This window comes from Podarcis erhardii, assembly GCF_964252035.2.
Source record: "Podarcis erhardii genome assembly, chromosome: 7".
NCBI classification, from domain to species: Eukaryota; Metazoa; Chordata; class Lepidosauria; order Squamata; family Lacertidae; genus Podarcis; species Podarcis erhardii.
Genome location: NC_138511.1, coordinates 8,259,382 through 8,286,489, shown reverse-complemented (window position 1 = coordinate 8,286,489; position 27,108 = coordinate 8,259,382). Strand labels below are relative to the sequence as shown.

Here is a 27,108-nt window from a genome sequence, read left to right as displayed (position 1 = left end):
TGGTGGTACAACATAGCCATCATGGGTAATACAGTGGTGCCCCGCAAGACGAACGCCTCGCAAGACGGAAAACCCGCAAGACGAAAGGGTTTTCCGTTTTGGAGGCGCTTCGCAAAACGAATTTCCCTATGGGCTTGCTTCGCAAGATGAAAATGTCTTGCGAGTTCCTGCGGGGATTTTCCCTTTCCCCCCCCTTTTCCTAAGCCCTAAGCCGCTTATCAGCTGATCCGCTAAAAGCCGCTAAACCGCTAATAGCGCTAATCCGCTAAGCTGTCAATGGGCTTGCTTCACAAGACAAAAAAAACGCTATACGAAGAGCCTCACGGAACGGATTAATTTCGTCTTGCGAGGCACCACTGTAATAATAATAATAATAATAATAATAATAATAATAATAATAATAATAATAATTTTATCTATACCCCGCCCTCCCCAGCCAGAGCCAGGCTTAGGGCAGCTAACACCAATAAAATCACAGTAAAAACATAATGGGGAGGCAATTTAAAATACAGGTTAAAATGCAATTTAAAATGCAGCCTCATTTTAAAAGTAGCCAATAGATCAAGACCATAAGGAGAGGGAAACGTAAGTGTCAGGCGGAGTCCAAACCAAAGGCCAGGCAGAGTCCAAACCAAAGGCCAGGCAGAACAGCTCTGTCTTGTAGGCCGTGCGGAAAGATATCAAGTCCCTCAGGGCCCTAGTCTCTTGTGACAGAGCGTTCCACCAAGTCGGGGCCAGTGCTGAAAAGGCCCTGGCCCTAGTTGCGACCAATCTAACCACCTTGCGGCTCAGAACCTGCAAAGTGTTGTTATTTGTGGACCTTAAGGTCCTCCGCGGGACATAGCAGGAGAGGTGGTCCCGTAGGTACATGGGTCCTAGGCCGCGTAAGGCTTTAAAGGTCAAAACCAGCACCTTGAACCTGACCCTGTACTCCACCGGGAGCCAGTGCAGTTGGTAAAGCACTGGATGAATGTGATCCCGTGGCAAGGACCCCGTAAGGAGCCTCGCTGCGGCATTCTGCACCAGCTGGAGTTTCTGGGTCAGCTTCAAGGGCAGCCCCGCATAGAGCGAGTTACAATAATCAAGCCTGGAGGTGACCGTCACGTGGCCAGATCAGGGCGAAAAAGGTAAGGGACCAGCTGCTTGATACGGCGGAGATGGGGAAATGCCACCTTTGCTGTGGCTGCAACCTGTGCCTCCATGGAAAGAGAGGAGTTGAATGTTACACCCAAGCTCTTGACAGAAGGCAGTAAAGGTAAAGACCATTAGGTCCAGTCGTGGCCGACTCTGGGTTTGCGGTGCTCATCTCGCTTTATTGGCTGAGGAAGCCAGCGTACAGCTTCCGGGTCATGTGCCCAGCATGACTAAGCCGCTTCTGGCGAACCAGAGCAGTGCACGGAAATGCCGTTTACCTTCCCGCCGGAGCGGTACCTATTTATCTACTTGCACTTTGACGTGCTTTCGAACTGCTGGGTTGGCAGGAGCAGGGACAGAGCAATGGGAGCTCACCCTGTCACGGGGATTTGAACCGCTGACCTTCTGATTGGCAAGTCCTAGGCTCAGTGGTTTAACCCAAAAAGCGCCACCCGCGTCCCAACAGAAGGCGGTAGGAGCCCCCAGTAGCCCTCTCCTTTATTAATCTGTCTAATCCTCTTTTAAAGCCATGCAAGTTGGTGGCCATCACTTCCCCCAGTGGCAAGGAGTTCCATAGTTTACCTATGGACTGTCTGATGAAGACCTTTTTTTATCTGTCCTAGATCTTCCATCATGCACCACAGGGTTCTCTGGGCGCTTCCAGACGGGTCCTTTATAATGTGCACTTTGTGTGATCTGTGCCCTCGGTGCCTTGGGTCATGCGAGAGAGACATGCACCCCTCCTCTAGCTGCTCTCTGGGGTCCTTTTGCAGCAGGAGGGATTCTTATCTATGCTCTGGGAACAGCAGGTTGCAGCCATTTGAGAAGGAGAATTCCCAAGCATGGCATCTGGGTCCAAGATTACATGCATCTCTGATCCAATTTGAAGGATGTGCACCTGGGAGATTTGGCATGGGTACCTCTAAAATGCCCAGAAGGGGCAATCAAGCGAGAGAGAAGGGACTGGCACAGAAGCATCATTGTGGGGCTTGCCCTCCCCCATCCCTTTCCTTCCCCTCCATCCAGCTGTTCCCTCTCACCAAACCACAGAAGCACTGACCCATAGTGCTTTTGGGGGGGCCACCATTCCCATGGTTCCATAAACTCATCCCCAAAGCCCAACACCTTACCCTATTAAAAAAACACACCACATTGTTCAGAACATCAATTTGCACAACCCGCAAAGGGAGGTAATAGCACAATAAAATTCAAAACAGTAACAATTAATTGCAGTTATTCATAAGCCAATTAAAAGTATTTCATTTAATCGATTCAACAAAACTGATCCAGTGAGACCAGCTTTTCAAAGTCTGATTTACACCTTCCACCCCACCCCCACCACCCCCTTGCCTCTTAGCACCCCCTGCCCACTTTGGGTAACACTGAGACCCTCAAGGGCTGACACCAGCAGAGCATTCTGGAGCCATAAACTGTTTAGTCAAAAGATTTTTAGGGTGCCCATCAGTGAAACTTGCAGGCCAGCATAAGGGTAAAGAGACGCCTGACCTTTAGGTCCAGTCATGGCCGACTCTGTGGTTGCGGTACTCATCTCACTTTATTGGCCGAGGGAGCCGGCATACAGCTTCTGGGTCATGTGGCCAGCATGACTAAGCCGCTTCTGGCGAACCAGAGCAGCGCACGGAAACGCCATTTACCTTCCCGCTGGAGCGGTACCTATTTATCTACTTGTGCTTTGACATGCTTTCGAACTGCTACGTTGGCAGGAGCAGAGACCAAGCAACGGGAGCTCACCCCGTCGCGGGGATTCAAACCGCCGACCTTCTGATCGGCAAGTCCTGGGCTCTGTGGTTTAACCCACAGCGCCATCCGCGTCCTGCAGGCCAACATACAACAAGAATAACAGAGCATCAACTTTTTAAAAGGAAAGGGGGGAAATCACAATTGAAAATGCAGAACTGGACAAAAGCAGAAAGTGCGGCAGAGCCTAATGAAGGCCTCTTCCAGCTCCTAGTCATCCCTGGAAGGACTCCTCTGCTCATTTTCTCAAGGGTTTACCTGGAAACTGCAGCTGAAATTGGACAGAGGTGGGCAGCAGGGAGACTCCACATGCCACCAGTGACCTGCCTTGCTTCACCAGAAGCACCAGAAGAAAGGAACAAGGCACGTCTGAAGCTGCCATTAACCCTGCAGCACCGAGCTGGGCTGGGTCATGTATGTGTTCTATAGTGGAGAAATATGACGCACCCACCCAAAGTGAAAATCCTCTCCTGCCAACTGCAGCTGGATTCTCAGCATCTGCCCTGCATCACCAAATATTGGCATAAACAGAGGAGGTTGCAAGGAAAAATGAAAGCTGGGATTTCTGTCTGAAAGAAGCATTGCTCCCCCCCCCCCCAAGAAGAAGAAGAGTTTGGATTTGATATCCCGCTTCATCACTACACGAAGGAGTCTCAAAGCGGCTAACATTCTCCTTTCCCTTCCACCCCCACAACAAACAGCCTGTGAGGTGAGTGGGGCTGAGAGACATCAGAGAAGTGTGATTGGCCCAAGGTCACCCAGCAGCTGCATGTGGAGGAGCGGGGAATCAAACCCGGTTCAACAGATTACGAGTCCACCACTATTAACCACTACACCACACTGGCTCTCCAGCTCCCTGAGTCTGCTCCATAGCCACCCAGAACCTCAGCCATCATGTCATTCATACCTCATGGACCTATTAGAACCTCTTGGAGCTCTTTGTCAAGAAGCAGATAGAAAGAGGTGATCTGGTTAACAGGCTGGACTTGTGGTTTGGGGGGAAAGCATCAGAAAAAGGCAACTAAAAGGATCAAGGGGTTGGAGCAACAGGTTGTAGAATAGATTTCTCTTCCCATAACCTGCTCATTTTCCACCAAAGGTCAGTGATGCACATAATCTGAATGAGAGTTGTGCAAGCAAGTTTTGGGAATGCGCCATTCCTCTGGCCACACATCAACAAGAGATCCACAGCTACATTCAGAGACAGCATGCACCCATCCTGGCTCCCCGCCCCAGCATGTGCTGCCTCCGGTGGTGACCAGCAAGCAGGCTTGAGGCACAAAGCCTCCCTGAGCAACAGCCTCACACAAACTCCAGCGCACAGATCTCTGACCTCAGAGATCCTTTCCAGATGTTCACTGGGAAAGTTGATTCAGTCTGCCACAAGCTGGCCTGAGTCTTCAAAGCAGCTTGCTTGCCTTTGGCAACCAGGATGGTCAAGGGGCCAGAGTTGACACCCCTGTAATGAAAAGTTGCGGCTTGGGGGAATTTCAGTTTGGAGAAAAGGCAAGGAAGAGGTGACTTGACAGAAGTTTATAAAATGCTGCCTGGGATGGAGAAAGTAGAGAAACATTTTTCTCCCTCTCTCATAAAACTAGAATTCGCAGGCATCTGGCGAAAAGGAACTTTGGAAGAATCAGGGCAGGTAAAAAATACCGTATTTTTCCATGTATAACAGGACCCCATGTATAAGACGACCCCTATTTTTGGGCACCCTCAAGCTTCTTTTGTAAGTTCGCTGAGCTGTTGAGCAGCTTTTCCACAATCCCCCGCTCTGGCTGACGGAACTGGTGCCATTATACACCGCATACTGGCACTCACCAAATACTCTTCCTAAGCCAGGAAGAGCGGGTAAGCAGCCTCCTCTCCGACATTTCCCTGCTACGGCTGCAGCACCAGCCCTCGCTTACTTAGCATATTAACCTGTGTATAAGATGAGCCTCAATTTATCACACACAAAAAATACAGTTGTACCTTGGGGGATGTCAGGGAACTGCCATCGGAGCCAAGGGTGGTGGTAAGGCTCCCCAATGATGCTGGAGAGGGAACCAGCAAGGAGAGAGGGAGAGCTTCCGCTGGGGAAGGAAATAGACGTGACGCCAGGGAGAAAGAGGGGCGGCAGCTGTCAGCGCAGAGCACAGGGCGCCCTCCGGAGGACGCCCCATGCTTCGCGCGGGTGTCCACAAGCCTTGTGTGCCCGGGGGAACTCCCCCACGCGCAGGGCTTGCGGGCGGCAGCCGGCAGCGCGGAGCACGGGGCACCCTTTGGAGGACGCCCCGTGCTTCGCGCAGGTGTCCGCAGCCTGCCGCCCGGCGGGCGGGGCACCCTGAAGCAGAGCGCCCCGCGCGCCAGACAGACATCCGCAGCGTGGGGAGCCCTGCAGGAGTTCCCCGCAGGGCTCCCCATGCTGCAGATAGCAGCCTGCTGCCCGGCGCGCGTGGCGCCGAAGCAGAGCGCCCCACGCGCCGGACAGATATCGGCCAGCCCCACAAGCTCGGGGGACAGCGGGGAGGCGCAGCACCGCCATCCCACTGTTCCGCGACCTGGTTTTGGGGGGGAAATAAAGGGGAAAAAAATTTCCTTTATTCCCCCCCCCCAAAAAAAGAAGGTGCATCCTATGGGACGGAGCGTCCTATGGGACGAAAAATACGGTACTTACTCCAATCTTCTAAGAATCTCTGATCCCGCAAGTTTCGAATCCTTCCTGTTAATTTATCTAATTCTGAATAGTCCCTTCATCCTCCATTCTTCTTTCATCGGTAGTTCTTCTTGCTTCCATTCACATTCATCATTAGTCATTCCATGCCAGTCTTATTATGGTGCCTGGACCCTCCCCACCCTAAGCCAGTGAGCCTAATGGGAAGAGAGCTTACTGGGAAGTGCTGGTGCCCCAGTTCACTTCTCCTGCACTAGCCAGTTTCCTTTACTGCACAGAGCCAGTTAGCCGCTTTCCTGATAGAGTTTAGGCAACAGGATGACCATATACCTCGTACCTACGGGACCGCCTCTCCTGGTATGCCCCACAGAGGAACTTACGGTCTTCAAATAAAAACACCTTGAAGGTCCCAGGCCACAGAGAGGTTAGGCTGGCCTCAACTAGAGCCAGGGCTTTTTCGGCTGCGGCTCCAACCTGGTGGAACGCTCTGTCACAAGAGACAAGGGCCCTGCAGGACTTGACATCTTTCCGCAGGGCCTGCAAGACAGAGCTGTTCCGCCTTGCCTTTGGTCAGGGCGCAGCCTGACTCCCTCCTTTGGCAATCTTTACAAAACTTTAGTTTATGGTTGCCATCAATTTTGATTTTAATTAATTTTTATAATGTTTTTATAATGTTGTACTGTTTTAGTGTTGTTAGCCGCCCTGAGCCCGGCTTCGGCTGGGGAGGGTGGGATATAAATAAAATTTATTATTATTATTATTATTATATACATACGTAATAGACAATCTTTATAGAATTCCTTCAAACCATAAAGAGTTCAAAATGAAATCTTCTGTCTCAAAGTCTCTGAAAATATTTAAATGAAGCGAGGTACCAAGCTTTGTAAGATGAAAGACAAGCTGTGAAGCTTTGTGTATTCAACAAATATGATGTCCAACACTGAACAGTGATTCCGGATATTGACTACTATTTCGCAGAACTCTTCGTCAGCGTGGTGGGTGGATATAGAATGCTTCAAAAACCCATCTTATTTCGAATGAATGTATGCAAATGAAAATATCAAATGCTGTGGAACAGTTCTCATGTAATAATGTGGTCATTTGAAATAAGATGGGTTTATGAAGCATTCTATATCCACCCACTCTTTATGGTTTGAAGGAATTCTATCAAGATTGTCTATTACGTATGTATATGGTCCTTGTGTTGCCTAGACATTGTTGACGTTCTCTTTGCAACACAGGGGTTTGTTTGGATACTTCATGATAGAGTTAACATGTGTCAGGTGCCAAGTTCTAATACAGCATAAAATTAAAGTCAGACCAGGGAAAGCATGAGACGACACGCAAGTGAAAGGGGCGCCCCTCCCACGTGCCTGCCTTGAACTCCAAGCCTGTCCTCATCCGCCATCTGCTCTTGATTCAAACCAGCTTTCTCTGCGAGGGGAATAACGTTTCAGTTCCTTTTGCTGAAGCTGATCCTGGCCCTGCCACCAGCCCTCTATGGCTGTGGGATGCAGAGCTCCTAAAGTCTCAACACTAAAGTCTCCTTCTCCATGCAGCGTACAGTTAAACTGTGGAACTCCCTTCCACAAGAGGCAGTGGTGGCCACTAACTGGGATGGCTTTAATAGAGGATTAGGCAAATTCGTGGAGGAGAGGGCTATTGGTGGCTCCTAGCCACAAAGGCTCTGCTCTGTCTCCACGGTTAGAGGCAGCTATGCCTGGAAACCAATCCTGCTTGTAGGTTTCCCTTTGGGCCATCTGGTTGGCCACTGTAAGAAGAGGGTGCCGGATTAGATGGGTCCCCATTGACCTGAATTGGCAGACTCTTCTGCCAAATGTTGCAAGAGGGAGAACGTGGCAAGTCACACCAGCACCAGCCCACCCATGAGGCAAGGCGATGTGAGAATGTATCTCTCGCTGCTGCTGCTGCTGCTGCCACTGGTGCACTTGTTATAAGAGTTTTATAAATGTCTTATATAGTCATTCCTCAGATTACAGACACTTCAGTTTGCTTTTGGGGGGGGTTGCAGACTGCCCAAGCCCGGAAGTACCGGAAAGGGTTACTTCTGGGTTTTGGCAGCCGCACATGCGCAGAAGCGCTAAATCGCACTTTGCACATGCGCAGAAGCGCCAAATCGCAACCCGTGCATGCACAGACACGCAGACGCAGGTTGCGAACACTGTGGGTTGCGAATGTGCATCCCGCATGGATCACGTTCACAACCCGAGCATCCACTGTATATATAATAGATGTTCATAAATGTACCAAGCAAGCACATACAAAAATGTAAACCACATGTCTGATACCCACAGAAAAGTCCTGAAACCATTTTCACTCTCCCAAAATGGCCTCAAATACAGTGGTGCCTCTCAAGACGAAAAGAATCTGTTCCGCGATTCTCTTCGTCTAGCGGTTTTTTCGTCTTGCGAAGCAAGCCCATTGATGGCTTAGCGGATTAGCGCTATTAGCGGTTTAGCGGCTTTTAGCGGCTTAGCGGATAAGCGGATAAGCAGATAAGCGGATAAGCAGATAAGCGGCTTAGAAAAAGGGGGGGAGGGGAAAAAACCCGCAGGAACTCGCAAGACATTTTCGTCTTGCGAAGCAAGCCCATAGGAAATTCGTTTTGCGAAGCACCTCCAAAACGGAAAACTCTTTCGTCTAGTGAGTTTTCCGTCTTGCGAGGCATTCGTCTTGCGGGGCACCACTGTACTCCTTTGCAAGATCAAAGGAAATGGAACTCTCCCCATTGTCTCTTTCACAAATCCTCTCTTAAGGGAACATTTAAGATATGAATAGGGTGTGAGCCTGTGACCTGTGACCTGGATCCAGGAATTGAGTAGTTATCATAACAAAAGAGTGGTCAGGATGCCCAGGTAATCCAATCAGGTAACCTGGCAGACAGGAAGAAACAACACACCCAGATTTTCGCCCCTTCTCTGATGCATTAAGGGGGTGGTCTTGGGCCACACCCCTTCTGTGATGTATGTATGATGTTTCTGGGGGTGGTCTTGGACTCCAGGGCGGGCAATTTAAAATGTCTATATAAGGCCTTGTGCACATGGCTCGGGGTCCCTCCTCCCCTCCTGCGTGTGTGGGGAGCACCCTGTTGCAACAGCTTTAAAAAAGATCAGGCTTACTAGCTGCTTTGCTTCTCAATATTCTCTGCCTGGCCTCTGTTATTTTCTCCTACTGATAGAGAACCTACAAAAGGATTCTACATGGGCTCTTGGGTACCCCATAAGGGGAAAGGAGCAGTTTTTCTCTCATAACACGCTCCTTGGAGGCTGGATCTGTTGTCCCCTTGGTAGCCCCCACCCCCAATGATCCACTGGTCTGCTCTCGAGGTACATCTTTATCCCACACTGTGGGATGTGAAACACAAGAGCAGTCAAGACAACATTCCTAGAGTGAACATATTTATACATGGGGAGGAATGTCTGTCCAGCCAGCAGGTAAACTCCCTGTTTCCTTCTGGGCTGGGACAGACTTCCTCTGCATGTGACTAGAGGTGGGCGTGGCCTCACCTGTGCAGGTAACGCCAAAAGCACAGGGCAGGGTAGCTATCTCTCTCTTTTTGACTACATGCATCGAAGAAGCAACATCTGCTTAGCCAAATATGCTCTCATCTTCCAGCCAAGAGAGGACAAAGGGACTGTCTTCTTATGAGATAGTTTCTAGGTGTATGTTACTTTTCAAAGCTAAGTCTGCCTTGTGGGACCCGATTGTGAACAGAATGATATGTGAGTAAACCTTTTTATACTTTTATAGAAGACTATGTCGTGTCTTATCTTTTATGAGGGAAAAAGGGGAAAATACCAGAACAGTTATTATAGAGGCTTTAGCGAGCCTGAGCAAACGTATCCGCTGCGAGTTTAAAAAGGGGAATGTTACACTGCTAAATTGTGAACTTGTTTACACAAGTTGGAAAGGCTATAATCAAACAATATATCCTCTCCTGCCTCCCTGAACATTCCCACAACCACCACCCCCTTGTTCCTGATGTGGAACTTCACTCCTTCTTCCCTGGCGAGAGACACCGTTTATTGGTTTGCCTCAGGTGCTAAAATGTCTTGGGCCAACCCTGGGCCACACACACCCCTCCCCATCTCCCTATCCTTAACCTGGCACAGGAGAAAGGAACAGAGGGAACACATCTCCCCTCCTCCTGCTTTCAAGCCTGAATCTAAGCTGCCCTTTTGCAAGAGCATCAGTGCAGGGATCTATGTAAAGCAGCCTTGATTGCCTAATCCTCCTGGGTCCCCCCTGCTCTTGCCCTGCCTGAGACCGGCAGGGACCTGGATGCATTTTAATAGATCCAGGGCTTGCAGGAGTCTTGCTTTCTGGGGAGCTCATTAATGAGGTACAAGCATTAAATTTTCATGAAGAAGAAGAAAGGGAGGCTGGAGCCGGGCCTTTCGGAGGGGGAGCTGAGCATCGCTGACCCCATTTGTTCTCGGGGGCCAAAGAGACATCTGCTGCCTCTCCTGCCCCAAAAGGCCTTGAATACCCAAAATCCTTTATTCCACACTCAAAAAGGAAAGGCATGTTCTCCCTTTGGCCTCCTGCATCTCCAGGGCTTGCCAGAAAACACTTGGGACAAATAAAGTTAAGAACCTAAGGAGATCCTGCCCATCTGGCCCAGCATCTCACGGTGGCTGACCAGACGACCATTCTGGGAGACTCCAAAACAGGACCCAGGTACAAGACTCTGGACTAGTGGGCCTTAGTCTCAGTTGCAGGGGAGGTTGTAGCGTCTGCCTGCCCCTTCATGGAAAATGATATCCCGATAATGGGATCTGCGAGGAGTCTCATCTGTCCAGGTACCCAGGTAGATGCTAGGGCCAGAGCACTCCCTGATGGGGACCCCTCTGGGGGTACCCCTATTTGATGAAGGTCATAGGACCCCCCGTTGTGTCTGCCCTGGGAACACTCCAAGCAGAAGGGCTGGAGTGCGAAAAGATATACCCAGTGCCTATGCCACACCTTTCACATCTGTAATCAATAAAATTGTGGCCTATTTGACACGGGTGGCGCTGTGGGTTAAACCACAGAGCCTAGGACTTGCCAATCAGAAGGTTGGCAGTTCGAATCCCCGCGACGGTGTGAGCTTCCATTGCTCGGTCCCTGCTCCTGCCAACCTAGCAGTTCGAAAGCACGTCAAAGTGCAAGTAGATAAATAGGTACCGCTCCGGCGGGAAGGTAAACGGCGTTTTCGTGCACTGCTCTGGTTCGCCAGAAGCGGCTTAGTCATGACCCGGAAGCTGTACGCCGGCTCCCTCGGTCAATAAAGCAAGATGAGCGCCGCAACCCCAGAGTCGTTCGTGACTGGACTTAACTGTCAGGGGTCCCTTTACCTTTACCTTCTTTGTCTGCCTATTTATTTTTACTATATTAGGGGTGATGGGGTCACAGTGCCTTGGCACGCAACTCAGCAGGGGCTGACCTGATTAGCTAGACGACAGAAGGCCGTTCACCACTCGGAAAAGCTCTGTGCTTGTGACAGCAGAGAAGGAATCAAAGGCAACAAGCCTTTGGAAAGGCTGATACAATTTGGAACTCCCTCCCTAGAGCAGCTAGACTTTCTCCCTCCTTGTTGTCCCTTTGCCAGCAGGTGAAGAAAGACCTTTCTATTCCAAAAGGCATAGAAGCATAGAATTGTAGCACGGGAAGGGACCCTGAGGATGATCTAGTCAAACCCCCTTAAAAGCAGGAATATGTAGCTGTACCATATGGGGATCGAACCTGTGCCTTCAGCTGCTGACTTTTTTAAAGGAAAGGGATGGTACTATGAAGCTTTTATACCTTTAATAGATTTTTAAATATTGTTTTAATTCTTTTACTGTTTAATTGTTGTTGTTTTGTAATGATTATCCTTTCTATGTTCTTAGCTTCTTCTGTTTTACCTGTGTTTTTGTATTTTAATCTGGGAGCCGTCTTGAGCAGGGGTCAGCAAACTTTTTCAGCAGGGGGCCAGTCCACTGTCCCTCAGACCTTGTGGTGGGCCGTACTATATTTTTTTGGGGGGGAATGAACGAATTCCTATGCCCCACAAATATCCCAGAGATGCATTTTAAATAAAAGGACACAATCTACTCATGTAAAAACACCAGGCAGGCCCCACAAATAACCCAGCCCGGACACTGAGATCCAGAGCCGAGGGCCTTCTGGCGGTTCCCTCACTGCAAGAAGCCAAGTTACAGGGAACCAGGCACAGGGCCTTCTCAGTAGTGGCGCCCGCCCTGTGGAACGCCTTATTCCTTCAGATGTGAAGGAAATAAGCAGCTATCCTATCTTTAAAAGACATCTGAAGGCAGCCCTGTTTAGGGAAGTTTTTAATATTTAATGCTGTATTGTTTTTAACACTTGATTGGAAGCCGCCCAGAGTGGCTGGGGAAACTCAGCCAGATGGGTGGGGTATAAATAATAAATTATTATTATTATTATTATTATTATTATTATTATTATTATTATTATTATGGCACATTCTACTCGTGTAAAAACATGCTGATTCCCGGACTGTCCATGGGCCGGATTTAGAAGGCGATTTGGCCGGATCCGGCCCCCAGGCCTTAGTTTGCCTACCCATGGTCTTGAGCCTTGGTCTGGGGAAAAGGCAGGATATACCGTATTTCTCGCTCTATAAGACGCACCAGACCACAAGACGCACCTAGTTTTTGGAGAAGGAAAACAAGAAAAAAATATATTCTGAATCTCAGAAGCCAGAACAGCAAGAGGAAACGCTGCGCAGTGAAAGCAGCAATCCCTCTTGCTGTTCTGGCTTCTGGGATAGCTGTGCAGCCTGCATTCACTCCATAAGACGCACACACATTTCCCCTTACTTTTTAGGAGGGAAAAAGTGAGTCTTATAGAGCAAAAAATACGGTAAATAAATAAATAAATTGTCATTGTTATTCGGATGCTTTGACATCCCATGCTTTGCAGATGATGCTACAGTCATGCCTGGGCTCCCAGGCATTTGGCCTATGCTCAGCAGGTAAGGGGGCCTTGTGTCCCTGCCTATAGAACATGCCATGCCCCCCCACAGGGACAGCATCTGGAGCCACCCCAGCTTCCAACCTGCCTGTCCAGCTGCCATCCCCAGCATGTCCCAAGGGGCTCCTTGGTTTTGCAAAAGAAAGCTTTGAAAAGCTGAGCTCCATTGCTAACCTGCTTTGTGGTGAGACTTAGCAGGTTTGACAGCCGCCGGGCGAGGAGGTGGGAGGTTTTGAAATTTAAATAGCATGTTTTCCACATCTGCCTTTGGATCCAACCTGAGGGTAATCGTTTTACATCCCCGTGCAGCTGGAAAAGCGACGCTATCCAACGTTTAGTTTCTTCTTTCCTTGTGCAAAGACAACCGCCCCCCAGCTCTCAGCCCCCGCCCCCCACCCACACGCATACACGCTTCCTGAAAATATTTTCGGCGATGAGATCCAGAATAAATACATCCAAGCGCTAATGCTTCTTGATGCCAAACACGGCCCATTCCTTATTTTCCACCAGCTAAATAGTTTATTGATGGGGATTTGCTTCAGAGCGGGGAAAAAAGAAAAGTATTGTCGACTGGAATCTAAGCGCTGCATTTCTTGGAAGGGAGTTTTGCAGATTTCCTCCTGAATGTCAATTCATATTTCCTGCCCACAGAATTAGGAGGGGAGGGGAGGGGAGGACCAAAGCAGCCCGCCAGCCCTTCGGGGCAACTCTGTGTATGGGGCATTGTCTGAGCACATCCAGTTCACACTGCCGAGCACAACACACACACGCACATAGCAGGTTCCTTGGCGGCCCCCAACCCCAGCACCTCCAGGAAAGAGCCCACACAAACCACAGGGCAATCAATGGGGCTGCATGGCTGCCCTCCTGAGCCACAGCTTTCTTGAAGGAATTTCCCAAAGGTCTGCTTGGACATGCATACAGTTATACATGGCATGGAGGGCATGGTAGGCATGGTGGGCAGGGAAAATTTTTGTCTCCCTCTCTCATAAGAAGAAGAGTTTGGATTTGATATCCCGCTTGATCACTACCCGAAGGAGTCTCAAAGCGGCTAACATTCTCCTTTCCCTTCCTCCCCCACAACAAACACTCTGTGAGATGAGTGGGGCTGAGAGACTTCAGAGAAGTGTGACTGGCCCAAGGTCACCCAGCAGCTGCATGTGGAGGAGCGGGGAAGCGAACCTGGTTCACCAGATTACGAGTCTACCACTCTTAACCACTACACCACACTAGAACTCAAGGTCACCCAGTGAAGCTGATTGCTGGAAGATTCAGAACAGATAAAATAAAGTTCTTCATGCACTGTGCAGTAAAACCAGGGGTCAGCAAACTTACTGCACCTCGGGCTGGTCTCTCCAGCGCCGATCGCGCAGGGGAGCGCATGCCCAAACGTGTGTGCACACGCTATTTCTGGCACACTTCCGGGTCGGAGGAGCACCAGAAATAGCTTGTGCACATGTGCAGGAGCCTCCTCTGACCCAGATGTGCACTGGAAATAACGCTTGTGCATGCGCAAATAACGCATGCGCATGTGCACAAGCTATTTCCGGTGCTCCTCCAACCCAGAAGTGGGCAGCCGCGTAGCGCAGCGCCAGTAAGAGCGGGCGGTTGCAGCGGGTAGTGGGGTCACCGCGGGCCGGATAAACGAGTCCCTTGGGCCTTTTCCAGCCCGCGGGCCTTAGTTTGGGAACCCCTGAGTTAAACTATGGAACCCACTTCCACAGGAGTCAGGAATGGCCACCAACTTGGATGGCTTTAGAAGAGGGCTTTCGATGGCTACCAAGCCATGATGACTCTGCTCTGCCTCCACAGACAAAGGCAGCAATACTTCTGAATATCAGTCACGGGAAGCCACAGGAGGGGAGAGGGCTCTCGTTCTTGAATTCTGCTTGCGGGTTTCTCACAGGGGATCTAGTTGGTCACTTTGAAAGCAGGATGCTGGACTAGATAGGCCCCCAGCCTGATCTAGCAGGCTCTGCTTATGTTCTTATGACATTAAAATGCCACGAGCATGCACCCACGTGACGATGGAAACTGACTTTCCCTCTAAGATCAAGTATTAGTCATTGGCTATATTTATTATTCTGCCTCTCTGGGTTGCCATCAGCTGTCGTCAGCTCATAATCTTTGCAACCTCGTTTACAGAATCAAGTTCAGCATTTATTTATTGCTTTGAAGCATTTATCTGCTACTGTCCAGCCAAAATGTCCACAGCATCACCCAAATTTAAAGCATGCAACTAGGAAAAGCATTAATAAAATAATTTGGCAATGAATAAAGGGATAAACAGCACAGCAACATTGCCACCAAAAGCAGAATGAACCCACAAGGATGCTGTGGGACTACAATTCCCATTACCCCTGGCAACTGGTCAGGCTGGCTGCTGGGACTTGGAGTCCAGTCCCATCGCTAGCCAGTCCAGATCTCAAAAGCTTTGTGAAATAAAATGTTTAGATTGCATGCAGACGTAAGCTGAGAATAAGGCTCTTGATTCATTCCAGTTTCATGAATGATGGCACAAGTGGGGCTGCCCTTGAGACTGACCCAGAAACTCCAGCGGGTGCAGAATGCCGCGGCGAGACTCCTTACGGGGTCCTCACCGTGGGATCACATTCACCCGGTGCTATACCAGCTGCACTGGCTCCCAGTGGAGTACAGGGTCAGGTTCAAGGTGCTGATTTTAACCTTTAAAGCCCTATGCGTCCTAGGACCCTCGTACCCACAGGACCGCGTCTCCTGGTACACCCCACAGAGAACTTTCGGTCTTCAAATAAAAACATCTTGGAGGTCCCAGGCCACAGGGAGGTTAGGCTGGCCTCAACCAGAGCCAGGGCTTTTTCGGCCGTGGCCCCGATCTGGTGGAACGCTCTGTCACAAGAGACTAGGGCCCTGCGGGACTTGACATCTTTCTGCAGGGCCTGCAAGACGGAGCTGTTCCACCAAGCCTTTGGCCAAGGCACAGTCTGACCCCCTCTAGCCCAATGGTCGCCATTAATTTGATTCTGAATTAATTTTAGAATGAATTGATTTTAGAATGCTGTGTTACTTTTATTGTTGTTAGCAGCTCTGAGCCCGGCTTCGGCTGGGGAGGGCGGGATATAAATAAAAAGTTGTTGTTGTTATTGTTATTGTTATTGTTGTTGTTGTTGTTGTTATTATTATTATTATTATTATTATTATTATTATTATTATTACATTTGCACAGAGCTCAGAATGTGGGGCATTGCTAGTAAATACTCGTGCTTCTGACATCTGGTAGCAGTCAGGTCCCACCTATGTTGAAACAACCCAACTCCTTCCTCCCCCCGCTGGCCATCAGGTTCCAAACTTTGGTTTCAAGAAAGGAGATTCTGAATAAACATTAGGAAGAACTTCCTGAGGGCAAAGAGATATTAAACATTGGAAAATATGCCTTTGGAAAGTGGTGGATTCTTCTTCCTTTTAAGCAGAGGTTGGATGGCCATCTGTCAGGGATTAATTAGCTAGGGGTTCGGCTAGATGAACCTTGGGGTCCCTTTCAACTCTATGATTCTAAGAGGGCAGAATCAACAGACACTCACCCTCACTTTTTTTTTAACCTGACTGGTATTTGTGGTTGGGACACGGGTTAAACCACAGAGCCTAGGACTTGCTGATCAGAAGGTTGGCGGTTCGAATCCCCACAACGGGGTGAGCTCCCGTTGCTCGGTTCCTGCTCCTGCCAACCTAGCAGTTCAAAAGCACGTCAAAGTGCAAGTAGATAAATAGGTACCACTCCGGCGGGAAGGTAAACGGCGTTTCCGTGCACTGCTCTGGTTCGCCAGAAGCAGCTTAGTCATGCTGGCCACATGACCCGGAAGCTGTACTCCAGCTCCCTCGGCCAATAAAGCGAGATGAGCGCCGCAACCCCAGAGCCGTCCGCAACTGGACCTAATGGTCAGGGGTCCCTTTACCCTTTACCTTTATTTGAGGTTATTCTTCTCTCCAATATTTACATGCCTTTATTGCTGCCATATCTGGATATTCTGTTTCCATGTCAAATGTGCTCTAAACATTCCACATATCATAATTAAAAACAGCTTCTGTATTTACCCAGGCTACTTAGTATCATGGCAGGACGATCAAAGGAAAGACATCAATGCCTGGAGTGAGTAGGATTTAAATGCACCTGGTGAGAGAAGGAGGGTGGATTTCACCACTCCACTAGGAGACAAGTCCCCCCCCCCCTTCCAGGCCTACCAGAAAAATGCAAATGAAGTCAGCTGGATGCCACCCTGCCTCCTTGGAAGGGGAGGGGCAAAGTACTCTTTCTGGCATCCTTCCTAGCCAAGACCATTGAATGCTGAGTCAGTGGCTTGAAGTTGAGTCTGAGAAGCAAAGAATCTGCTCCTGAACTGGGGTGGGGTGGGGGAAGGGTTGTTTTGCCCCACTTTGCTGACACAAGGTGCCTTTTGCCTGCTCTCGATTCCTGGAAAGGGATGACCAGACCACCAAGGGATCCATGCTCTAGTTATGTCCAGGCTGCGTTGCCGTGGTGAGTAATATAGGAAGTGGTCCAGAACATAGCTGTCAATTTACAGATTTGAAAATAAGGGACCAGCAGCCTCGAAAATAAGGGATCAGCAGCCAAAATAAGGGATTTTAGTCAACCAGCAGCCAAACGAAGCCTCAAGCGGTGGTTCCCACAGCACAGCAACCCGGCAAAGGGGATGCAGCAAGGAAAACCACCATCACCTCTCTGCTGGGAAGCGCTGAGCAAAGGCGAGTCCCCAGGCAATGCAGCCAATTTGATCGGCACAAGGCATGCAAGCTCCACCCCCCAGTCGTTCTTAGACTCCTTATTGGGTGAGCAATGCAGCCAAGCAACACAGTTGGAGCCTCCCTCCTCCCTGGCCGGCAGGGAGGGAGGGAGGGAGAGGAGCTGCTTCCTTTGAAACCCGGGAAATTTAAGGGACATCATCAATAAGGGACAGCAGCGGGACATGGCGCTGGGATAAGGGACTTTCCCACCAAATAAGGGACGGTTGACAGCTATGGTCCAGAAGCTGATGCAGAAGATGGCTGCAAGAGCCTTAAGTGGAGTACAGGGTCAGATTTAAGGTGCTGGTTTTGACCTTTAAAGCCCTTCACGGTCTAGGACCCTTGTACCTACGGGACCGCCTCTGCCGGTATGCCCCAGGGACGACCTTAAGGTCCATAAATAGCAACACCCTAGAGGTCCCGGGCCCTAAGGAAGTTAGATTAGCCTCAACCAGAGCCAGGGCCTGTTCAACACTGGCTCCAGCCTGGTGGAACGCTCTGTCTTTTGAGACCAGGGCCCTGCAGGATCTAATTTCTTTCCGCAGGGCCTGTAAGACAGAGTTGTTCCACCTGGCCTTTGGCTTAGAATTCATTTGATTCCCTCCCCCTCTTTCTTTTTTTCCTTTCTCCTTCTGTGATGGAACTCCTATTTGGGGACTTCCCTGGCTTTTTTCTGGCCCATGTAGGACCAGTCTGGATAGTTAGCCTTGGTGAAGACTTGGCGTTTTCATCCCCAAAAAAGTCTTTCATTTGAGTTTCTACTGAAAGGAGGCTGTATTTTAATGCTGCATTTTAATCTTGTTTTTTAAGTTGTATTTCGATCAATTGTTTTTGTATCTGGTGTTAGCCACCCTGAGCCCCAGTCTTGGCTGGGGAGGGCGGAGTATAAATAAAACTTCTTCTTCTTCTTCTTCTTCTTCTTCTTCTTCTTCTTCTTCTTATTATTATTATTATTATTATTATTAATATGCAGGATCAGGAGTTAACAGATGTTCAGTGGTGCCTCGCAAGACGAAAAGAATCCATTCCACGAGTCTCTTCGTCTAGCGATTTTTTCGTCTTGCAAAGCAAGCCCATTGACAGCTTAGCGGATTAGCGCTATTAGCGGCTTTCAGTGGCTTAGAGGCTTAGCGGATAAGCAGATAAGCGGCTTAGAAAAAGGGGGGGAAAGGAAGAAAAACCCGCAGGAACTCGCAAGACATTTTCGTCTTGCGAAGCAAGCCCATAGGAAATTCGTTTTGTGAAGCGCCTCCAAAACGGAAAACTCTTTCGTCTAGCGGGTTTTCCGTCTTGCAAGGCATTCGTCTTGCGGGGCACCACTGTATAACGTCAATGCTCACCCATTCAACAAACTTGTTTTGAGGGATGACTGGATGTCACAGAAGGAAGACCAAGGCAGGTCACACACATTAGAAGAGGCTGCTGGATTAGGCCAATGGCCAATCTAGCCCTGCATCCTTTTCTTGCAGTGGACGACCAGATGCCTGGGGGAAACCTGCAAGCAGGACCTGAGTACAAGAGCCCTCTCCCCTCCTGGGGTTTCCAGCAGTGGCGTATCGTGGGGGGTGCAGGGGGGGCCGGCCGCACCGGGCGCAACATTTGGGGGGCGTGCTCGCACTCGCAGCTCTCTGCCCCTACCTGACTCACTCTTTCTCTCTCACTGCTGTGCGAATCTGATCCGACCCGCCGGGTCACCCCCCACTGTGGTGGGGGGGTGCCAGGTGTGCGGGTTAGGGGGCGCAAATTACTTGCCTTGCCCCGGGGGCTGACAACCCACGCTACGCCACTGGTTTCCAGCAACTGAGATTCAGAAGCACTGCTGCCTCCAACTGCGATGGCAGAGCTGAGCCATGGTGTCTAATCTATGGTTACCAGACATCCCCGTTTCCCGGGGACAGTCCCAAGATTTTCATATCTGTCCCTGGAATTTCCCCGGATTTATATTTTAAGTGTTGTAGATTTATTAAGTAAAGGTAAAGGGACTCCTGACCATTAGGTCCAGACGTGGCTGACTCTGGGATTGCGGCGCTCATCTTGCTTTATTGGCCAAGGGAGCCGGTGTTTGTCCGCAGACAGCTTCCAGGTCATGTGGCCAGCATGACTAAGACACTTCTGGCGAACCAGAGCAGCACACAGAAACACCGTTTACCTTCCCACCAGAGCAGTACCTATTTATCTAATTGCACTTTGAATTGCTTTCAAACTGCTAGGTTGGCAGGAGCAGGGACCGAGCAACGGGAGCTCACCCCATCATGGGGATTCGAACCGCTGACCTTCTGATCGGCAAGTCCTAGGCTCTGTGGTTTAACCCACAGCGCCACCCGCATCCCTTGTAGATTTATTAGTAGGGAATGAATGTTGCGTGATTGGTTCAACGGCACAAGACACATCATATGGGGACTTCCAGTGAGGCAAAATGGTGGGCACCATGGCAGTGAGCAGCTCCTGAAGCCAGCCAGAGCCAACTGTGCTACCAGGCTGGCTCCGGGCTGCTGAGACTGCCGCTGCCGCCGCTGCCACTACCAAAGGGGAACCGGGGGTGCCCAGTGCGTCAACTGGGGGAACCGCTTTCCACCCCCCGCGACCCAAATCAAGCCGGGAGTGAGAGCGCCTGTCTGACTGCCCAGTGGTGCTCCGGGGCCAGGAAAACCCTGGAGCTGCCATGGGGAGAAGGAGGAGAGGAGAAGGAGCCCTGCTCTGTCTCAGGCACACAGCATATTCAAAAGTTGCACACATCCAATTTCTCTTGTGAGCATTTGCTCGCACACAACGCTCTCCGTTGAACATCTCCATGTTTCTCAGGAAGGGGTGCCTTTGCACTGCCTGTGGGTCTCCCCACCTGCCCTGAGTTCTGGAAACTCGAGGCCCACTGTGCACCCAGCCAATTTCTAAATCATTTTCAAGATACCAGTTTCCAATATACCAGACATGCACAAAACAGTAGCTAAGGAAAATACATTTTGTTGCCTGAGGCAAAAAACAAGATGGCGCCCTCCTCCACGGCCCGTCCTGAAGCCAACTGGACTGGTAGTTGAATCCTGCTTTAATACTGGTGAAACGGCTACCCTCGAGGGCAAAAGGCTAGCCTAGGGGCTACAGGGCAGGTCATGTGGCAATCACAGCTCTGTTCACTCCCTGCCCCACCTCAGCATCTGCCGCCTGAGGCAGCTGCTTCATTCTGCCTCATTGTAGGGCTGGCCCTGATGGGATGAACCAGATCTGCTTTAAAGTGCCATGTGTACATACACAGACAGCCCTGAACTCCCACGAGAGAGTGTTGGTTCTCCTGGATAGAAAACAGCAAATGGAAATGGCCAGGAAGCCTTTTTCCCTTGGCCTCTCTTACCTGAGACAATTGAAGCGAGTCTGAATATATCAGTGAGACGAGAGGTGACTGGTTCGTAGGGGGAAGCTTCATAAAACTCTTCTCCTGGAATGAGAAGGAGGAGAAAGAGAGACTCTTAGAAACTCATAATGTCCTTTTGCTTTTGCACGGGGTGGGGGCAGAGAGCCACAGATCCCTGGATCCCTGTTAATCTGCGATTTCTTTCTTGTGAAAACAAACTCAAAGCAGTTGACCAAAAACCTGAATCAATAGCATTGTTAATCAGAAAAATTAACAACAACAATTTAAGGCATTGGAGAATTTATAATGACAATAGACTAAGCACAGATTAAAACTCACACCAACTTTCTAAAGATCTGGGCAGGTTTGTCTAAACAAGGATGTTTTTAACAGGCACCAAAAAGAGGAATCATAGAATCATAGAGTTGGAAGAGACCACAAGGGCCATCGAGTCCAACCCCCTGCCAAGCAGGAAACACCATCAGAGCACTCCTGACATATGGTTGTCAAGCCTCTGCTTAAAACAAAATAAAAAAATTCCTTCCAGTAGCACCTTAAAGACCAACTGAGTTAGTTCTAGGTATGAGCTTTCGTGTGCATGCACACTTCTTCAGACTTCAGACTTCAGACTTCTTCAGACTTCACACTTCCTCTGCTTAAAGACCTCCAAAGAAGGAGACTCCACCACACTCCTTGGCAGCAAATTCCACTGTCAAACGGCTCTTACTGTCAGGAAGTTCTTCCTAATGTTTAGGTGGAATCTTTTTTCTTGTAGTTTGGAACCATTGCTCCGTGTTTGCTTCTCTGGAGCAGCAGAAAACAACCTTTCTCCCTCCTCTATGTGACATCCTTTTATATATTTGAACATGGCTATCATATCACCCCTTAACCTCCTCTTCTCCAGGCTAAACATGCCCAGCTCCCTTAGCCGTTCCTCATAAGGCATCATTTCCAGGCCTTTGACCATTTTGGTTGCCCTCCTCTGGACACGTTCCAGTTTGTCAGTGTCCTTCTTGAACTGTGGTGCCCAGAACTGGACACAGTACTCCAGGTGAGGTCTGACCAGAGCAGAATACAGTGGCACTATTACTTCCCTTGATCTAGATGCTATACTCCTATTGATGCAGCCCAGAATTGCACTGGCTTTTTTAGCTGCCGCGTCACACTGTTGGCTCATGTCAAGTTTGTGGTCAACCAAGACTCCTAGATCCTTTTCACATGTACTGCTCTCAAGCCAGGTGTCACCCATCTTGTATTTGTGCCTCTCATTTTTTTTGCCCAAGTGCAATACTTTACATTTATCCCTGTTAAAATTCATCTTGTTTGTTTTGGCCCAGTTCTCTAATCTGTCAAGGTCGTTTTGAAGTGTGATCCTGTCTGAAGACGCCTGTCTGATGTCAATAGGCAGGGAGTTCCAGAGTGTAGGTTCCACCACACTAAAATACCAACCTCTTGCAAATGTGGAATGGGTATTGCATGGTACCTATAACAGCACCACCTCCACTGATTGGATAACAGGGTGATGTGGCTCAGCAGATACCATGAGTTGGCCTTAGCTGATCTGTGAAATCAGATTCAGCTCACAAACACTTTTCTCCAGATAAAGCTCTCTTGCCCCCTTTTTCTTGATATCTGACCTATGAAACAGGACTGACAGCCTCACAGGGTTGTTGCAAGCATGAAAGAGGCAAAGGCTATTTTAACACGGACAGTTCTAAGCATCAAGAGCCTACGTAGCTTGATTGAACGGCCCCTGAAGCTGCTCAGGCAAGGCATTTCAGATGCATCTGGGAGCCCTTGCATTCCCAATTCGCCTCTGAAGCCCTGGTGTGACCGTGATTCACACACCAGACCAGAGGGGCACGGAAGCAATCCAGAGGAGAGAGGGCCCCAGTTTAAACCATGGATTTCAGCAGCTCTTAGTCCTGACGCCACTTTAAACCATAGAATTTTAGAGTTGGAAGGAACCCCAAAGGCCATCTAGTCCAATCCTCTGCAATGCAGGAATCAAAGCTAAAGAATCCCTGGCCATCCACCATCTGTTTAAAAACCTCCTACAAAGGAGAGTCTTCTCTGTATCGCTCACGGAAATGCCATTTACCTTCCCGCTGGAGTGGTACCTATTTATCTACTTGCACTTTGACGTGCTTTTGAACTGCTAGGTTGGCAGGAGCAGGGACTGAGCAACGGGAGCTCACCCCGTCGTGGGGATTCAAACCGCCGACCTTCTGATCGGCAAGTCCTAGGCTCAGTGGTTTAACCCATGGTATATGTGCTGCCAAAGCGAGCACCCTACAACGGATAGCCCGCCACCTTCTGAAGTAGTCTGTTCCATAGGCAAAGAGCTTTTGCCACCGAAAAGTTCTTCCTATTGTTTAGACGGACTCTCCTTCCCCTAAATTGGACCCATTGGTTCAGGTCTTCCCCTCTGGAGCAGCAGAAAACAAGATTGCTCCATCCTGCATATGATAGCCCTTCGGGTATCTGGAGATGGCTATCATGTCACCTGTCAGCCTTCCCTTCTCCAGGCTAAATAAGTCTAATTAATTATTATTATTATTATTATTATTATTATTATTATTATTTACACTCCGCCGATCTGGCTGGGTTACCCCATCCAATCTGGGTGGCTTCCAACAAAATATTAAAATACAGTAATGCATCAAACATTAAAAGCTTCCCTAAACAGGGCTGCCTTCAGATGTCTGGTAGTTGTTTTTCTCTTTGACATCTGGTGGGAGGGCGTTCCACAGGGAGGGCGCCACTACCGAGAAGGCCCTCTGCCTGGTTCCCTGTAACTTGACTTCTCGCAGTGAGGGAACCGCCAGAAGGCCCTCGGCGCTGGACCTCAGTGTCCAGGTAGTGTCAACTGTTCCTCCTCCTAAGGCTTTGTTTCCAGACCCTTGATCATTTACTTCAGGGGTCAGCAAGGTTTACATCACCTGGGCTGGTTCACTCCAGCAGAGATCCCTCTGTAGGCCGGATTGCGCATCCATGTGAGTGCACGCACATGCAGACACAATTTAGCGCAGCGTGTGGGGACTCACTGAGTGGGCAGCTCAGTTCAGGGGCGGCTCGGGGGCCGGTTAAACGACCTCCGTGGGCTGCTTGTGGCCCATGGGCCTTAGGTTGCCAACCCCTGATTTACTTGTTCCACCCTTTGCGATCAGGAGTTGCAAAACAAGCTCAAAGGATGGAAAGACTCTGGTGGAGGAGGAGAAGACCTCCCTCCCAGGTTCCTCCTGGGCTGCTTATTCACAGAAGATATTCTCAGCCTGCAGGAGGAGGAGGTGATGTGGCAGCTGCCCCCCTCCTCTCTTGTAATTAAGAAGCTCAGCTGCTCAAACACAAGGTTATTAGCAAGCCAGGAGCACTCCAGGAAGGGTCAGCCCCCAGCACAGGAGCTCCTCGCTGGACAGTTACAAATGCATTTCATTACAGTACTGGGGATTGTTCCCCATTGCCAGGCGAGCTCAGCTGCCCCCATGCACAGAGGCTGCTTTTCAAGGGCACGCTTCTCACACAGGCTGCTTCTCTCCTTTCGTAATAGGGAACGGGAGCCTGGGAAGGGAAAGACAGAGCCTTAAGGGGAGGTTCACATGGAAATCCTAGAGTTGTAGAGGCGTCATCGAGCCCAACCCCCTGCAATCCGACTTGAAACACAGCAAGGTCATTTCCCAGCCGCCCACAGAGTTCCAAGATGCATTTACAAAGGATCGTTCCCATCAGAAAGGGTTGGGATGCCTGAATGATGGTCGCCAGATTCTGTGTATAGATCTGTAGGCACAGACCATCCCATGACCCAAACTAGTTCATTAAGAAAATCCCCATACTCGGTTCCATGGGTGACTCTGGATCAACTCTCTGCAGTAGCTTATCTTAAAGTTTTAAGTGTCTATACGCTTATTGCATTTATAAATTTTAATTTTATTGTTGTACATTGTTTTAAATGTTTGTTTTCCTTCTGGGATTGTACCCCCAAGTGTGTTTTATAAGCTGGTCTCTGACCGTAATAAATTATCTATCTATCTATCTATCTATCTATCTATCTATCTATCTATCTATATCATCTATCTATCATCTATCTCTATCTATCTATCTATCTATCTATCATCTATCATCTATCTATCTATCTATATCTATCTATCTATATCTATCTATCTATCTATCTATCTATCTATCTATCTATCATCTCAGGACCTTTTCAGTTTCCCACCCTGACAATTCCTATTTACAAAGCTGTTGTCTGTGCACGCGGGATTGCCAGACATTCGCCCGACCGCTGACTCTGCACCCAGTTTCCTAATCGGATTGAAGTTGGCTTCAAAAACAGCAGCATTTGTCAAGGAACAGCAGGACTGAAACGGATCGTGGCTAACATCGTGTGAACGCGGCTTCTAAATTTAGCAGTGGGAGTGCACTGGATGCGAAGGAAGCGGTCATTTGAACGTGCCCAAAGAGACTCTGGGGACGCGGGTGGCGCTGTGGTCTAAACCACTGAGCCTAGGGCTTGCCAATCAAACTCAATATGGAGGTAAATTGGCCGAAATATTGGGAAATTTTGGAGCAAGAAGGAGACAGATTAAAACTGCAGAGTTTTGATAAACTAAAAAACAAAGTGCGAGATTGGCTTCATTATTATCAAACAATGGAGGCTTATAATTTGGACAAGAAAATTGGTTTTCAGGTGGAAAAATCAAAATTGGAAACAGAATTGTTAGATCCCAAAACTAAGAATTTGTCAAGAATTTGTCAAGAATTTGTCAAGAATGTATAACTTGCTGTTGAAATGGAACACTCAGGATGAAATGGTTAAATCTGTTATGATCAAATGGGCACAAGATCTGGGACATAACATTATGATGGCTGACTGGGAAAAGTTATGGATCACAGGTATGAAGTTTACAGCATGTAATGCCTTAAGAGAGAATATTATGAAAATGATATACAGGTGGTACATGACACCAGTCAAGCTTGCAAAAATTTATCATTTGCCCGATAATAAATGTTGGAAATGTAAAGAGGTTGAAGGTACATTCTTTCACCTTTGGTGGACATGCCCAAAGATTAAGACCTTCTGGGAGATGATATATAATGAAATGAAAAAGGTATTTAAATATAACTTCCAGAAGAAACCAGAGGCCTTTCTCTTGGTCATGGTCGGCCAATTGGTGCGAAAGGAGGATAGAACTTTTTTTATGTACGCCACAACAGCAGCAAGAATACTCATCGCAAAGTATTGGAAGACACAAGATCTACCCACCCAGGAAGAATGACAGATGAAGGTGATGGAGTACATGGAACTGGCTGAGATGACTGGCAGAATCCGGGACCAAGGAGAAGAGTTGGTGGAAGAAGATTGGAAAAAAATTAAAGTTTATCTTCAAAAATATTGTAAAATTAAGGATTGCTAGAAAGTCCTGGTGTCTGTCAGCCATAGCTCAGTGGCAGAGCAGCTGCCTTGCATGTAGAAGGTACCAGGTTCAATCCCTGGAATGTCCAGGAAGGGTTGGGAGAGAAGTCCTCCCTGAAATCCTGGAGCACTGCTGCCTGTCAGGGCTTGTCCACACCCCTGCTTGTCCCGTGCTTAAAAAGCTCAGGTCCAAGTGGTTTTCCACTTCTCCCATGCTTTCTAGGCACAGGTCCAAACGGTTTTGCAATTTGCCCCACAGCTCCCCTGGGAAAATGCTCTTTGCTGTTGAATTGGAACAAACAGCAATCCATGGAAAAGTCAGTTGCTGTTTGCAGTGGCGTAGCGTGGGGGGTGCAGGGGGGGCCGGCCGCACCGGGCGCAACATCTGGGGGTTAGGGTTAGGGGTAGGGGTAGGGGGCGCAAATCCATGGGTTAGGGGGCGCAAATTACTTGCCTTGCCCCGGGTGCTGACAACCCACGCTACGCCACTGGCTGTTTGGTCTGATTCAGTGGTAAGAGCCGTTCAGCAGTGGAACAGACTCCCACGAGAGATGGCAGACTCTCCTTCCTTTGAGGTTTTTAAGCCGAGGTTGGATAGCCATCTGCTAGGGAAACTTTAAATGAGATTCCTGGACCTCAGAGGGGTTGGGCTGGATGACACTTGGGGTTCCTTCCAACTCAGCAATTCTATGAAATCGATTAAGTGGCTAGCCTTGCTTCTGCCTCCATGAAGCTGGAGAATTGCTGGCGTGGAATCAAAGCTTTGTCTCTCCATGGGCAGCTCTGACAGCCCACAGCTTTGCATTTCCCCCTCGCTGGGCTTGCAATGACAAATCACACATTTGCTGTTCAGGTGCCTCAGCTGCTTCTTTTTCTATATCGCCTCGCCAGGGCCATAAGTAATTAGGTATCTTAAAAACTTTGCCCCTCGCTAGGAAAATTGCCTTGCATCAAAAGGGCAGTGGAATTCCCCTGAGCTGGAGGAGGCAGAAATAGCCTCTGGGGGCAGTGGCGTAGCGTGGGTTG

At 49.1% G+C, this 27,108-nt stretch overlaps 1 protein-coding gene across 1 annotated transcript in view; it reads right to left on the bottom strand.

The window, feature by feature from the left end:
• GFRA2 (GDNF family receptor alpha 2) overlaps window positions 1-27,108 on the bottom strand; it is a 92,280-nt gene that overhangs the window by 41,244 nt on the left and 23,928 nt on the right. The window contains exon 3 of the mRNA XM_081868489.1: window positions 20,670-20,753. Within this exon, the coding sequence (XP_081724615.1) occupies window positions 20,670-20,753 (84 nt within the window). The remainder of the gene's footprint in view (window positions 1-20,669; window positions 20,754-27,108) is intronic.